We start from the raw sequence: 16196 nt of genomic DNA, 5'->3' as shown, positions 1-16196 counted from the left end.
TCTGTTTACTCAGAAGAGGGTTAAAAATTTGTATTTTTCAAAACAAAATCGTGGTACAATTGAACAACTTTCACTGATTTTGGAGGTCAAGTAATTTGTTGTAATTTAACAATAATTTTCTTTCAGATACGATGGGTCTTCGGTCTCCCAGCGGACCTATGCGTGGACGATCTGTCAAAGAATTTGAAGAACAACTTACCAACCTCAAAAAAGAAAATTTTAATCTTAAACTTAGAATATATTTTTTAGAAGAAAAGATGGGCAGCAATTTTACTTTAGATAAGGATAATATTGTTAAGAAACATATAGAATTACAAGTAAGTTGTGCACCTGTTGATAATTGGAGAGAGATTCTTATTATTCATAGTATATATTTTATAAATTTTTTTATAAATTATTTTGCTCTGTTTATTGTGTCATAAGCTACATTAAAGTTAATGAATAAAACAAACATAGAAATCCCATATTCGTAAAGGTTTGCAATTTAAATTTTCTTGAAGTTGCTTTGCTGTGAAATTTTTCTTAAAGTTTCCTAAAGTTTCTCATAGCTTTTGTAATACAGGGTGGTGGGCCAGAAAGTTTTGCGAATTTATAAAAATGCAATGCAATGTCACCTCGGCGAGATATCAGTTTCCCAGCAAACATCTGGTTAATGACCGTCAAAGAGGCATTAGAAACATGACATATCGCGCCATCTTGTTGAAACCTTGTGGTACGATTATAGGCTTCAAATTGTTGCAGTTGCGGAAAGAAAAAATCCCTTAACATGGCTACGCATCGTTCACATTTTACAGTGACAGATTGCCCCTGTTGATTTTGAAAGAAATACGGTACGATAATTCCGTGCGCTGATATGGCCGCCCAAACGGTTACTTCCGACGAATGCAGAGGCTTTGGATGTTTTGCAGGTGGATCCTCTGCAGCCCAGTAACGGCAATTCTGTCTATTGACATGCCCATTTAAGTGAAAATGGGCTTCGTCGGAGAACAGAATATTGTTGAAACTCTGAAAGCGTTCCAACATTATTTCAACAAAAGCTCGTCTCAATATTAAATCATTTGGCGTAATTCCAGATCTTTCGACAAAATTCGACGCAAAGATGTTCTGGATACCTCGGCTGATCGCTTGCGAGTCGATAGACCAGGATTACGTTGAACTGAAGCTCTACCTTGTTGAATTATGTCTTCTGTTCTTGTTGATCTTGGGCTTCCCGTAGGCTTCTGATTGAGAGTCGAACTTTATGACCCACGATCGAATCACACTTTACCTCTGACACTGATTTATGTTATGTAAACCAAACTCACGTCGAAACAATAGCTCACGAATCGTCATTTTTGTAAGGTTTAATGCAGAATGCACGTTACGCTCCGGTGAAGTGATCCATCGCGACTCCTCTCATAACGTTCAAACGAAAGAGAGTTTGTAAAATCGTTAGCCTTTCTGGCCCATCCCGTTTTTTATAATTTTGTGTTGTTTATTGTGTCATAAACTGCCTTAAAGTCAATGATTATAATGCATTTGTGGATCTCATTCCTAAAATTTGTAACATAACGTTTCTTGAAGATCCTTACTTTAATAATTCTGTATTATGAATGATGTCAAAAACTCCCTTAGTCAAGGAATTGCACAAATGTAGAGATCCCATATTCTTAAAGCTCGCAAATGTTACCCCGTTCTTTACAGCTTTTACATATGTGTCACAAACTGCCTTGAAATTAATACGAATAAATTTGAGGATCTTTTATTTCTGTTATTTGTATATTTGAAGTTCCTCGCAACTTTTAATAATTCTGTACTATGTTTTGAATTAAAAACTGCCTTGATGTCAATGAATAGGATAAACTCATCGATCCCGTACCCTCAATGTGTCCAGTATGGTTAATCTTAAAATGCCTTACAGCATTTACTTATTTTGTAATGTTATTGTGTCATAAACTGCCTCAAGGTCAATTATTAGAATGATTTTGTGGATCCCATATTACTAAGATTTGTAACATAACTTTATTTGAACTTCCTTACAAGTTTTAATAATTTTGAACTGTGTATTATGTCACAAACTCCCTTCAATGAATCGCAAAAATGTATGGATCTCGAATTCATATCAGTATAAGTTTCTTACAGCTTTTATAATCTTATACTTATAATTGTGTTATAAAGTGTCTTGGAGTTAAAAAATAAATTCAGGCTCTTATATCCCTAACAGTATATCAAAACTTTTTTAGACTATTTTCCTCCTAAACCCCATATATATTTTGCTATTTTTGGACATATTTTCGAGAACTGGTAGACAGCTATAATATTGCAGTTTGAAACAATTCCTTTCTTTTACTTATGCAGTGATAGAATCAAATCAAATGAAACAAAAATGTAAATCTGTATAAACATTTCCTTAATTAATTTTCTAAGGTTGACTATGCGAATTTAAAAAAAGAAATGGAGGAAAAACAGGATCTGCTGTGCCAAGCTGTTAAAGCGATGGAACTACAAGACGAAGAACACAAAAAATATGCAGCGGAGAAGGAATACCAGTTGAACATGTATAAACAAGAACAAGAAGACCTCAGAGTACAGTTGCAGGTACGTAGCATTGATTGATATTTTTAGTTACTTTAGCAAACTGTATGTAGAAGTAATAGGCATTTGTTTCCTAAAGGCCGCTTGACATGATGCAAGACGAAGTGCAATGCAATGCCAGACGCAATATTTCTTGATTAAAAGCAGACGCATATGAAGTTCAGCTAAAGGCCACTAATCATGATGCAAGACAAAGTGCAATGCAATGCAAGACGCAATATTTCTTGATTAAAAGCAAATGCAGTCGAAGTTCAGCTAAAGGCCGCTATTTATGATGCAAGACAAATGGCAATGCAATGCAAGACGCAATATTTCTTGATTAAAAGCATACGCAGACGAAGTTCAGCTAAAGGCCGCTATTTATGATTCAAGACAAATGGCAATGCAATGCAAGACGAAATATTACTTGATTAAAAGCATACGCAGACGAAGTTCGGCTAAAGGCTGCTATTTATGATGCAAGACAAATGGCAATGCAATGCAAGACGCAATATTTCTTGATTAAAAGCATACGCAGACGTGTTCAGCTAAAGGCCGCTATTTATGATTCAAGACAAATGGCAATGCAATGCAAGACGCAATATTACTTGATTAAAAGCATACGCAGACGAAGTTCGGCTAAAGGCTGCTATTTATGATGCAAGACAAATGGCAATGCAATGCAAGACGCAATATTTCTTGATTAAAAGCATACGCAGACGAAGTTCAGCTAAAGGCCGCTATTTATGATTCAAGACAAATGGCAATGCAATGCAAGACGCAATATTACTTGATTAAAAGCATACGCAGACGAAGTTCGGCTAAAGGCCGCTATTTATGATGCAAGACAAATGGCAATGCAATGCAAGACGCAATATTACTTGATTAAAAGCATACGCAGACGAAGTTCAGCTAAAGGCTGCTATTTATGATGCAAGACAAATGGCAATGCAATGCAAGACGCAATATTTCTTGATTAAAAGCATGCACATGCGGTTTGGTGTCATTTTTATTGTGTGCAAGCTGCAATTCTAGTGAGAAATCTAGTTACTTTTTGGCTTAACAACCAACCTATCCATCAGGTTCCAAAAGTAAAACAGATGTAATTATTGACATCAATTCGCTGACCATTTTTTTACTTCGCTACTCACTTATTTTTATTATTCTCATTTTAAAACCCTCCGCAAAATATTGAACAAAAATTGAGGTTAGGATTTTATTTACTTTTACTATTGGAATTTTTATTAGTGGCCGCCATAATGCAATTGCGGAAAGAGACTTGGTTAATATCAAGCGACGTGCAATATTTCGACAAGCATGCAATTTCTTGTACCGTGTCAAGCGGCCTTAAACTTCAAAACTCCAATTTTTCTATAGTATATATCTAAAGATAGTTGAATATTTGTAGAAATTGAAAATGACTAGATTTTTTGACTGTTTTTATTTTATATATGGCTTTTAATGCGTGTGTCAAACTTTTTGGACATTCATGTAGGTGTTGTAATAAGGCTAATTTACTTTCCCCTGCAACTTTGTCTTAACTGGTGTGTACTTGAATGTTCTTTACCTATTTATTCTGAAGAGGATATTCTAAGGTCTTGGGTTTGCTATAAAAGCAGCGCAAGATAGAATTAAAAGAAAGTTCACAGATGCATCGAAAAAAAAATACTACAAATGTTATAAATGTTGAGTAAAAAAGAAATCGTACTTGATTTCCGAAATAAATGATTAGGTCCGGTATTTTATTTGATTATTTGAACAAGAAAAAGGAAATTTCCAATGATTCAGGATCGTTTAAACCCGAAGAAAGTACCATTAGAATGTTTTTAGATATTTAATAAGAAAGAAATGAATAAAATCAACTGTTGGTACTAACATCTAGAGGCAACTACTCACCAAGTGGTACTAGGTATGTAGCATAGCTTGCCCTTAGTTTAGCAAATGAAAGTAAACTGTACCCTCTAACTTAAAGTTAAAGTCATGGTGAACGATAGCTTTATGTATCGAATGTGTTGTTGGGTTAATATTCATGGGGTCGTGAAGTGGTGATTCCATTAAGGCTGCAGAATTTATAATAATTAGTTGAGCTTTCTTCATGTAAGAAACAAGCACAAGAGGATAAACCCTATTACACTCAAGTAATTCGAGTGACTTCTGACATTAGCATTTATAGTACTCCTTCGAAGTAGACCAATTATGGACCAATTAATAATTTTCGCAAGCTTTATTTTTTTGGCCTGAGGACATCGTCCAATTAGACATCAACTGCAGTCTTAAAGGTATTACCTGTTGTCACTATCGCTATATGTAGACCACGGTGTAGGTAGGAATAGGTCTCTTTGGTTGAGTAACAGAGGAGACGAAACTAACAAAATTATAGTTTTAACTTGCAATCTTCGAACTGAAGAAATAGTTAAAGCATAAGATGAAGTCTTACCATTATAAGACAATACAGAAGATTTTTAACAATATTAGCCAAGAAAAACTTCTCGAGATGTCCAGAAACGACATTAAACTGGTGGTCACTGCCACGTGAAATACCCCGTTAAGACGATAGGGATGGTACAGGACGATAACTGAAGATTCTGCAAGCAAGCCATAGAAAAAATTTCCTGCTCATTTCAGGATAAGGCTTAGGTACCTCGGAAAAGGTGCTAACACTAGGAAATAACTTCTGGGAGTCTTCATATTTTGGAAGCAGAACAATGAGATGAAGAGTCACGTAAAAACTACTCACCAAACAATCCTTGTAGTATAGTTACTTGTCATCCAATCAATCGGGTTTATACTTTATCTAGGCCAGTACCAATACTTGCATTTTTTTTTTAACTTTTTACACTTTTTGTTGTATACCAACTAATGTAGGTGGACGACTTAGCTACTTGTCTTTATATGCATTATTCGATGAATTAGTCGTACCTAAACTAGCAATAAAGGATTAGCGGTCTATTGTGGAACGGTTGTTGAGGATTTAGTCAGAAGCTTCTTATTACCAAAATATGTCACTGGCTCTTTCTCTATGTCAAATAACACCACGAGTTTATTTCTTCGGTCAACTTGGGTCTTCTTGTCCACCTATTAGTTCAATATTGAATTCTGTTGTATATTAGTCTATCTGTATAATTTATAATTAATAATGTTTTTTAAGGATATTAAAAATGATTCGGAAGCAACTTCATATAGAACCGATACGACTGGATTTTGCAGTAGTAAAGCTACGCATAGTACAACAAATGAACTACAACAACGAATTAAAATTTTGGAAAATGAGGTATTGAAAGTATAAAATCACGAAACATCTTCTCACTTCCATTTTGATTTTTTTTTTCACGTACTTATCACTTATTTTTTCGAACCATACAGAGTGACTTGGTTGCAATTTTACCACATTTGAGTATTATAATATTTACATTGGTATACTGTACCAATAAATTATTTAAAATAAGAAAAAATTTAATTAGAACTCATTGTGGGTACTGGAAATTACCATAAATTGATTATGAAGTGTAGTTGGTGGTGCGATTATGTAAATGGCATCTTTCTGAGGATATCTATTAAGGAAACTTCCATCTCAAACATTGAGAAAAATTCTTGTAATGCTCAAAAATGGGTAAAGTTATTGGAAAGATACTTCAATTCATTGGTAGAAGTAACACAACTCGGAACCGTTTGTCAATAAATTTTAGTTCATTTCAAATATCGTTGGATAGATTTCAGAAACAAAAACTGCAACCTCAATTTGAATATTCGATTAGAAACTAGAGGAAGTTGTTCTGCTCTAATAAGACAGAATGAACATGAAACAAAATCCGAATTTTTTCCTTTTGCAAGCAGGGGTGCCACAGGGTAGAGTACATCAGATAAACCAGCAACACAGTACACAACAACAGGAAATTTTGCCGAAGACACAGTCTTCTTCTACTTACAAAAAACGAAAAATAGCAACATAGATCGTAGTAGCATTGTGGGCGGCCAAGGGGGCGTAGAGCACAAGGAACTTCAAATAGGTCCGTCGTGCCACACTTGACTAATGACCCTTTAGAAGCTGATCAGTCGCTTTGGCATAAAACCTGTGATGTACCAGTCCGGATCATTCGTAATACCCATGGTATGAAGATGGCGCCTTAAATGATCATGTCCGGTGAAAAGTCCGGTCATTAGTCGGATTTCGCGTCTATTAAGTTGGAGCAGTTTTTTAATAAGATGTGCAGAAGGTCCATCTATGTCCATCGTTTGTCTCATGCTCGGAGTTTCAATCCATCTCTACCGTACTGGCCTTGCGAGCAAATCGTTGACACATGCAAAAACAATAAGACTAGAGGATTTAAAAAACTAATTTCCAAAGAAAACACATCACAAGCAGATAAACATCCAAAGATCAAGGGTGGACTCAATTTTAGCTACACAGGATGGGTTTTGGGGTGAGTGAGTAAAACTAAACAATACAGACAGAAAGCTCAACAATCGAAAATCAACTACAGGAATGTATCACGATAGACTAAATCATCTGATTTAGAAAAGTAAGGTTTCCTTTCAACGTCACGATGTCGGATATAAAAAATTTTTTTACCGGGAGAAAATAAATTTCAGTCGTTCAATCTAGACCCCAAAACCATATCTGGTTGACCAAGAACAAATTCCGGACTAGAAACAGAATCCTGACTGTCTGATTGATTTGGAGACTTTGGCTCAGACAGTTCGGCAGTATGTAGGATTGGTTTGTTGGCCGATGACAAGTTTGGGTACTGGACAGTGTGTTTGGACTTGGTTGTGACGCCTTTTGTTTGAATCAAACAAAAATAAAAATCACTTACATGATATTTTAGTTCCGTCCAAATCGTTGGTATAACAAAAGGTAAATGACTATATTCTATATTTTCGACGCTGAGATGTAAAAATTAATTCACGCACATAACAAATACTGTTCGGGTTATTAGAATACTTTTGCGACGTATTTACAATGTAATAAACGTAATTTAGTTAAATTTAATCGTTATACAGTCGCCTAAATTGAGTTATTACAAAAACACGTAAATGAGATCAGAAAAAGAATACAAGGTCTTCTCTATGAACGTCCCAAAACATGTTCCCGTCACTATTATAGTATTTGTGCAGTAGCGGTTTGAAACGAACATATTTTTTTCTCGTGACCAAAAACTGGAGCAACGTATCAATCTCAAATTTCTCGTTAAATTGAAAAAAACTCCGACTGAGTGCTTAAGTTGTTGCAAGAGACCTATAGAGACAATTCTCTATCTCGTGCGCCTGTTTTTGAGTGCTGTAAGCGCTTTAGTGAGTGCCGAGAGAGCACTGAAGAAGATGACCAGCGCCCAGGTCGCCCTGTGACTGTTTCAACTCGGGAAACAGTAACCAAAATCAACCAAATTGTGCGTGCAGATCGTCGAGTGACCGTCTGGATGATTGCCGAGGCTGTAAATGCCGATAAATAAACGATTAGAAAAATTACCCACGACAAAAGTTTGTGCGAAGTTGGCGCCAAAAAATCTGACTCCTCACCAAAAGCTCTTGCGTCAACTGGTCTGCTCAGATTTCCTTGAAAGGTTAGAAAAAGATCTGCTTTGAAAGGGACCCGATTTAAGTCGATGGAAGCGGTAAAGCAAAAAATGGCGACCCTCACCAAAGAAGACTTCCAGAACTGCTTCGATCAATGGAAACAAAAGTATGGAAAGGTGTGTGGTGAGGGGAGGGGAATATATTGAAGGGGAGCATTCGAATGTAGAATACTTTTTATAATAAAACTCTTTTTCGTAACCAGTCTCGTTATTAAATAACCAGATCTCGTATACAGCTGTCACAAAACAACCGTATGTGACTGAAACATAATAATAATTGTTTTTTGAATCACTGTACATCAAAACAAATGAAAATTATCACAATTTTCTTATGACAATAATAGTGTTTACCAGTGTTATCTAATACTCGCGAGCAAATTAATTAAAATAATGTAAATAATTGTTAATAAAAGTTTATTATAAAAAAAAATTGAGATCAATAATTAAACTTAAGTTGGTACCAACTAAATCACTCTGTATAGTTCGCCCAACTTTTCAATATCTACTTTTATAATTGTAATTTTTTTACCTCGTTCTTTATCACTTATTTTCAAAACAACTTAATACAAAACTTTAAACTAGCATTTAGTTGTAGTTTTATATTAATGATTGTTATTGTTTTTTTTTCGTGGTGTTGGTTTTAGAAAAGTAGTGTGTTCCTATATTCACAAAAAAAGTACAATCTACCACTATATATTTCATAAGTAACTGATATTAACACTATCTTACGACAGTTTCGACAACTAAGTTATCGTCTTCAGAGATCTAAAGTAAACTAAAAACGTATTTAGTCCTACATATATACGAGTACAACAAAGGGAATATGATTTAAAGGTTAAACTTTCCTGCTATTGTAAGATTTCCCTCGAGGGTGCATTGGAATGAAAAATTAAATATATTCGTTGTTATAAGTTTCAATTTACCTTCAGTCTCTGAAGACGATAACTTGATTAACGAAACGTATATCAGACATTGCTAAGTATACTGTTTCGTAAGTATAATAACCAAAATAATTATATACAGTGTGTATCTAAAGTTGGTATAATTCTAATTTAACATTTACCCGAAATGGTCAATATAGATATTTCATATGATTGTACAGAATAAGGTTTTGAGCAAAAGAATTGGGATGATCTATAGAAAATATTCCATGTGACTTATCCTTTTGTGTACATAAGTTATCAACACAATATATTGTTTAATACGGGGACGGTTTGACTGAAGAGTGACTTTTCTGAGATTGACAACACTTGCACTATGGGAAGTAACTTTTCCATTTAACAGACACTTTACAGTACCCGTAAAATGATTGATATATGGTGAGATAGTTCATGTGGTATGGTGTTTTAAATTTTGAAGTCCAGTTTTTTTTATTGATATAATTTTTGTTTATTTTTCTTTGAATATTTTATCAATCCATAATTTTTTCTGTGTATAGTTTATGCTTTTTCAATAGCTGCAATTATATATTTGGTAGTTCTCTATCAACTAAATAGTTAGAGTTTTTTTTAAGAAATAGGATGATATGAATTCAAGTTTAAATGTCTTGAAGATCGAGCTTGCTTTAGTACATCATTTTATTTTCTCATACTATAGTTGATATTATTTAGGGAATTTAGTTTTAATAACAAACGTTTTTTTTGTTTAATGTCAAAGCAGTATATCTATTTCCCGATCTTTGTTTGCCTGCTGCGTGTAGATGCCTGTGAATATCAATCTTTGACCTTCTGTAGGTTGTAGAGTTCGGGAAAGACGTGCCATAGAAAATAGTCCCGATAAATTGACGTTCTGGGCGTCTGCAGGCGAACTCTATGTTTATAATCCACGTCTGCATGTCGAATAGATCTTACAAATACTATTCTAGGTGGGATTATACTGGACAGTACGGAAGAGGATCTGCCGTAGTAATATCTGTAAAACAGAGTCAGGTCAGTGACCTTTCTTCTATGTTCTAAATTCTCCAAGATTCTGGTGAACTGTACATCGCCTATAAGTCGAATTGCTCTCTATTGTATAGAGTCGAGTATTCTTAGGGTTTCCCTTGGACTTTAACTCCAAATGTGCGAGAAATATTCCAAACATGGAAGAATCTGGGCTTTGTAGAGGGTTTAGAAGCTGTTACGGAGTATATAGCTTTTTGGTTTTGAAGAGGAAAGTTTTTGTGAAGCTGTCGTAGCGAATTCGGCCACGTAACTAAGCCAGGACATATTGCTCCCAACCTCAATATTCAAAAAGCGAATTTACGGTGCTGGTGATATTTTATATCCAGACAGGACCATATCCTGTGCAGTAGTGCCAGCCTTCTTCATAAAAGCAGCAACCTTGGATCCTTGCTGCATTGAACTCAATTAGATTCCTTCCATTCCACTCCAGAATGTTTTCAAGATTGGTATTGATAGTGGTGATCAGTTGCCGTCTACGGATGTGGGTATTAGCTGAGTTTATGGGGACGGCTGATTTGAATGATGACACCAGTGTACTATCGTCGGCAAAGCTATTGGTTGGGTTTAGCAGTTTTGTCCAGTAGATCGAGAGTAGGTGACAAGTTGCATCCCTAGGGATGCAATCTTCGATGCCAGAAGTTATGAAAATTTTTGAAATATTTTCTCTCGAAAAAGTAGAAGTCGTCCAATTGATTTTTTCCCAAATATGACTTCTTCAAAAGCTAGTTTTGTTGTTCTGTTGTTGAAGGTGCTATGTCATTAACATCGTTTAACAGTTTGCCTCGTTCACTTCTGGACCTAAACCTCCTTTAACCTAGATCATTTCGCTCGGTCTTGGATCCATTTGGAAGATATCTCTGTTTTCTTATGCCTCATCGTTGGGACGCATTTTAGTATTCTCTCCGTCCATCTAATCTCACAATTTTGCGACGTGGCCATCCTAGTTCCATTTTAAATGTGTGACTCGTTCAACTGCTTCCGTAATTTTTGTTTTTATACATAAGTTTTTCGTTTCGTTCGTATCTCGTAATGTCACCCTTAACACGGACCTCTCCATGGCTCGTTGAGTTATTTTTATTTTATTTAAAGAGAGTATATGCAGCTAGATGATTTTGTGGAATTTATTACAGACTTTAAGGCCGATTAATAAACTTGACTTTCCGTTGCCGTTTGCCCTTTGACGTTCGTAGCACATTCTACACCCTATTCATAAACTTGACGTTGCTGCCGTTTACCTAAAAATTTTGTTATTCTTTTTGAAGTGTGTACTGCTCTTTGTTTTCATTATATTTTTGGGTGAAAATAGCTGAGAGTATTTTTTATTGGGACAAACGTGAAAAACGCAAATGAATGCGATTGGCTCTTTTCGATTGCTACGAACGACCCACGGGAAAATTTTTAATTGTCTTTAAAAAATACTAATTTTGAAACAGAAGACGATTTAGAAACATAAACATATTTAAAAGGTCTAAGAAATTGAAAAAATGGATCTAAATGTTGATATGCATAAAATATTGGGTAAATTTTTTCTTATCACAGAAATTCCATAGTTTTTTCTCATATTATATAATTATTTTCTCGTTTTCTGCTTTCATATTATTTATAATGTCTTGGAGATATTTCCAGTCATGTAACGTGATACATAAGAAAACATTTTTAGTTGTTGCAACATGAGCATTGCTGATTGTTTTAAATTTGGCCGGTACATTAAGGAAAAATTGATTCATAAAATGGGTCGCATTTCACATTACTCGCATTCCTTATCCTTCTGTTATAATTATTATTTAAATTTCTTGGCATTAAATATACTTTTTGATGAATTATAAATAATCTGGTCGCATGCAGGATGCATACCATTCACATATTCTCCACCACTTTAGAAGTTTACATCCAGGGTTCTAGAGTACACTCTGATTCAACTCTAAACTGATTATCTGGATCAAAATCACCAAGGTTGCGAATTTCATTATTCGTTTTATGCTAAAAAAACCTAAGCTATAAATAATAATCAAAATTTGTATATTAATAAACTTTGACAGGGCAACGCACAGAACTTTACGGGATGACTGAGAATTTAAGGGAAAATAGGCCAGTTTTACGTCCGGCATATCCTTTTAAAAAGCTAACTTTTTATCCCGGCGAGAGAAAAATGTATCTTTAATATGGCACAGCATTCCTGAAAACCTTGTAAAATTGTAAATAATTTTAAAATGTGACGACTAATGATGGCTCTAACCCCTCAAATTTTAAAATTGATATTCAAAGGACAAAGGAGACAGTAAACTTTATCACACTAAACAATTACCCTGCATACAATTCCATATATTGGGTGTCATCGGTTTTTATATGCCCCTACTAAATTGATAAAGACTGTTTTACATTTCAGATTCATTTAGAGAAAGAGAACAACGCCTCGCTACAATTCGTCATTGGACAAACCGAAACGTTAAAAATCCGTTGTGAAAATATGCAGAAAGAGATGCATGCTAAAGAAGACATAATCAAAAACCTCCAAAACGAAAATGAGACTTTGAGCACTAGAATTACGGCTAATACAATGCAAATGAAAGACCTCCAAGATAAATTAGATGTTATGTATAAAGAGAACCAAACTCTCCTCAAAAAGATGGTAACCGACAATAAGAAGTTTGAGGAATTGGCAGAACAATATGCCGAACTTAAAAAAAAATACAGTGGTATGTATAAAGTTTAATTCAATATTTATATATGGGCGAATTGAAATTTTAATTATTTTGTTTAACTAACTGAAGTTACCTACTTGTTCACCGATTAACCTACAATTGAATGTATAATTAGTGCTTTTAAAATTATAACTTTCACTTTCATAACTTTATTTTTAAAAACTATAAAAAATCTCACTAATCTGTGATCTAATTTTTCCCAGAAATAAAAAATTATGATGACAATAGAGAATTCTATAACATAGATCGATTTATTCAGTACTCCTATGTGGTAGTTTTTCTCGTTATATAATATATTTGTAAATGAGACGTTTCTGAATCACTAATATGGCTTCTGCTTGTGCTTAGCTAGTACTAATAAAATTTTACATTAACTAGGTATGAAGGCAGACCTGGAAAGAGAACACAAAAAAACCGAAAGAGTCAAGTCAGCCAATGATACAAAAGTGTCTGAGCTAGAAGAAGAAAATGAAAAATTGAAATTAAAATACCGAGAACTCCAATCTAAATTTGATGCAGCTGTGACTGAAATAAGGAAAAACCAAAATCTAGCGGTGTCTAAGAGTCCGATGCTGAAATCTAACAAATCAAATACTGACTGTCGTTCTGTTTCAGTTCAGGACCCAACAACACCTACAGGAATTGCGGAAAAGAACGCATTACATGTACAGATAGCTTCTTCTTCCGAAAGTACAATATCTTCAACTTCTTCTACGTCTTTAACGTCTCCGTCTACTAAGCCAGAAAAATATAATGTCGACTTTGAGGAGTTGTTGAAGAGTTCTAGAAAAGAAAAAATTATTAGTCTATTCACGTCTCTTAGACAGGTAATAATCATTATTATTAAACTTGATATTTCTCATTCATAAGACTTATTGTAATCGATAATATGTTGATTTTCGAGGTTAAGCGTATTGTTATTTTTTTTAGGATTACGAAACCCAAAGGCAGAAACTATTCAAATTGAAAACGGAGCAATTCAAGGCATGTGAGATAATAAAAAACATGATCGAATCCAGGAATAAGGCCAACGATGAAATAACCCTTTATCAAATGCAGATAAAAAATCTCGAAAAAGAATTGGAGTCGGTGGTGTCTAAGCCTACTAGTGATGGTGACATTGCTCCCTTAAGAGAAAGAGCTGTTAGGACCAATAATGAGGTAGATAAACAAAAGGAAAATGATAAATTGGCTTTGTTTCGATTCCGTAATGGCAGAATGTTTGGAAAGCTCACACCTTGTATATGTAAAGTAAACAAAGAATAAGTATGATGATTATTCAAAAGATAAATAACTAGAATAAATAAACATTAATGTGTTTCGACACTATTATGCTATTACCTCAATACCTGATAGTATAACATTTTTTTAATGTATTTTTCTATTATCCACTCCTCATTTAATGTTTTCAACTTAATTCGCGTTTAGTGAGGAAAAAATACCCAAAAAAGATTATTTAGCCCCCCAAAACATATTTCTTTTTACTGTTCGTTGTTATGTGAAATATAATGTGGGAAGTTAGTTGCAATAACTACTCAAACCAAAAATGCGGAACAAGTTGAAAAGTAGAGTAAATTAAAAAAAAAATTCTTTTATCTTTTCGTATGTCGTAGTCAGAAAACTTCTTTATTTTGATGATAATTGATTGGATAGTTAAAAATGTTTCTCTGTCAGTACAAAATTTGTATTATTTTCTTATCGCCATGTTTATGCTCTTATTATTCCTATTTAAATTGCAATCTGATTTTATATGAATCGACTAGTCGCTTTTGCCTGCTCTTAATTTGTCTATCTAAGTAATTTATGTCCAAAACTTCATGTTTAACACCATAAAATAATATACAATCATGTGACTACAGCTCGGTATAGAAATTTATGCAAAAACCTAACCTAACCTGACTAACCTAGCCTAACGTAACTAACCCAGCCTAACCTAACTAACCCAACTATTTTTGTTAATAATTTATTCAATTAAAAAATTTCTTTATTTTTGATAATAATGGTTGCTTGAGTCATTTGAACGAATAATATTCATACTAAAGTGAATTACTCATTAAGTTCGTGATTTTCTGCCATTATGAAATTTGTATAAATTTTTTGCAACCACATTTATGCTTTTTTTATTCCTGTTTTAACTTGCAGTCTGATCTTATTTGAATTGAACCAAACATTATTGTTTTCACCTAATTTATCCATATAACTAATTTACTTAACAAAAATTCATTTTAACACCATAATAAAATACCTGTTGCATTTTAAAGCTGCAAATTCCTGTGATTAGGTAATTTTGTATTACAATGTATTCAAAATTTTGTTTATTTTTAATAATAATAGTTGCTTGTGTCATTTGAACTACTAATATTCATACTAAAATGAATTACTCAATAAGTTCGAGAAATATTTTTTTCTGCCATTACGAAATCTGTATAAATTTTTTGCTACCACATCTATGATATTTTTATTCCTGTTTAAACTTGCTGAACTTATCCATCTATTTTATTTATTTACTAAAATTCAGTCTTACACCACAAAATAAAATATGCTTCACTACAAAGCTACAAAAACTTGTGACTAGAGTTAAGGTCAATTTTGTATTACAAATTTCTCAAATTCTAAATTTCAACTGATTGCTTGTATTTTTGAACTACTAATATTTACTATGTTATTCACACTAAAGCGAATCGCTTAATAAATTTGGGAAACAATTTTTCTCTGCCATTACGTAATCTGTAATACCGTTTTATGCTGCTTTATATATTTGGTATAATCTATTGTTAATTTGATTTATATACTGTTATTGAAAATTCTCTTTTTTTATTTTGAAATACATTATTTATCAATTTTTAAAATAAACAAATTTAAACCAATTCACAAAAATATTGCAGTCCTTATAAAAAATAAATTAAATCAAAAACTTTTAAATTTGACTTCCTTGCGCTCTTATCGTTTCTCTTCACACTTTTTTAATTTCATTTTTAAATTTGAATCTAGAAATGTATAATGAGTATGCAACAAATTATAATAACTTTATGAGGAAGACTTTACGAGGATGGTCCCATAAGTACCTGTCCCAACACAAAATTTTTGAAAAGAAATATTTATTTTTCAACGTAATATCCCTTTAGCTCCACACACTTTTCCCAGCGATGTCATGCGTCATGCTCCTCGAAATAGTCCTTAACTGCGACATTACATTTTCATCCTTGAAAAATTTTTGAACATCGAGCCATTTTTCCAAGTCTGGGAACAGAAAATAATTCGAGGTGGCTAAATCCGGCGAATAGGGTGCAATTTAAACTTCAATTCATCAATTTTGGCCATTGCAATAACGAATGTGTGAACTGGTGCATTGTTTTGATGAAACATTTCTTCTTAGCCAAATGCAGCCGTTTTTGTTTGATTTGCAATAAGTTTGCATAATACTC

General features: G+C 33.6%; 1 protein-coding gene across 7 annotated transcripts in view; it reads left to right on the top strand.

Annotated features, from left to right (window-relative positions):
* The window catches only part of LOC130451652 (centrosomin), a 95196-nt gene that overhangs the window by 61590 nt on the left and 17410 nt on the right, over window positions 1-16196 (top strand). For 2 of the 7 annotated variants that reach the window (XM_056790817.1, XM_056790810.1), the window contains exons 3-8: window positions 127-317; window positions 2407-2577; window positions 5702-5824; window positions 12456-12765; window positions 13150-13598; window positions 13702-13932. In XM_056790817.1, coding sequence (XP_056646795.1) covers window positions 127-317; window positions 2407-2577; window positions 5702-5824; window positions 12456-12765; window positions 13150-13598; window positions 13702-13932 — 1475 coding nt within the window. The other 5 variants (XM_056790833.1, XM_056790823.1, XM_056790843.1 and 2 more) reach the window with 4 other exon arrangements.

This window comes from Diorhabda sublineata, chromosome 1 (assembly GCF_026230105.1).
Source record: "Diorhabda sublineata isolate icDioSubl1.1 chromosome 1, icDioSubl1.1, whole genome shotgun sequence".
Classification (NCBI taxonomy): domain Eukaryota; kingdom Metazoa; phylum Arthropoda; class Insecta; order Coleoptera; family Chrysomelidae; genus Diorhabda; species Diorhabda sublineata.
The sequence above is the reverse complement of the archived record's forward strand: the minus strand, read 5'-3'. Positions and strand labels throughout refer to the sequence as shown.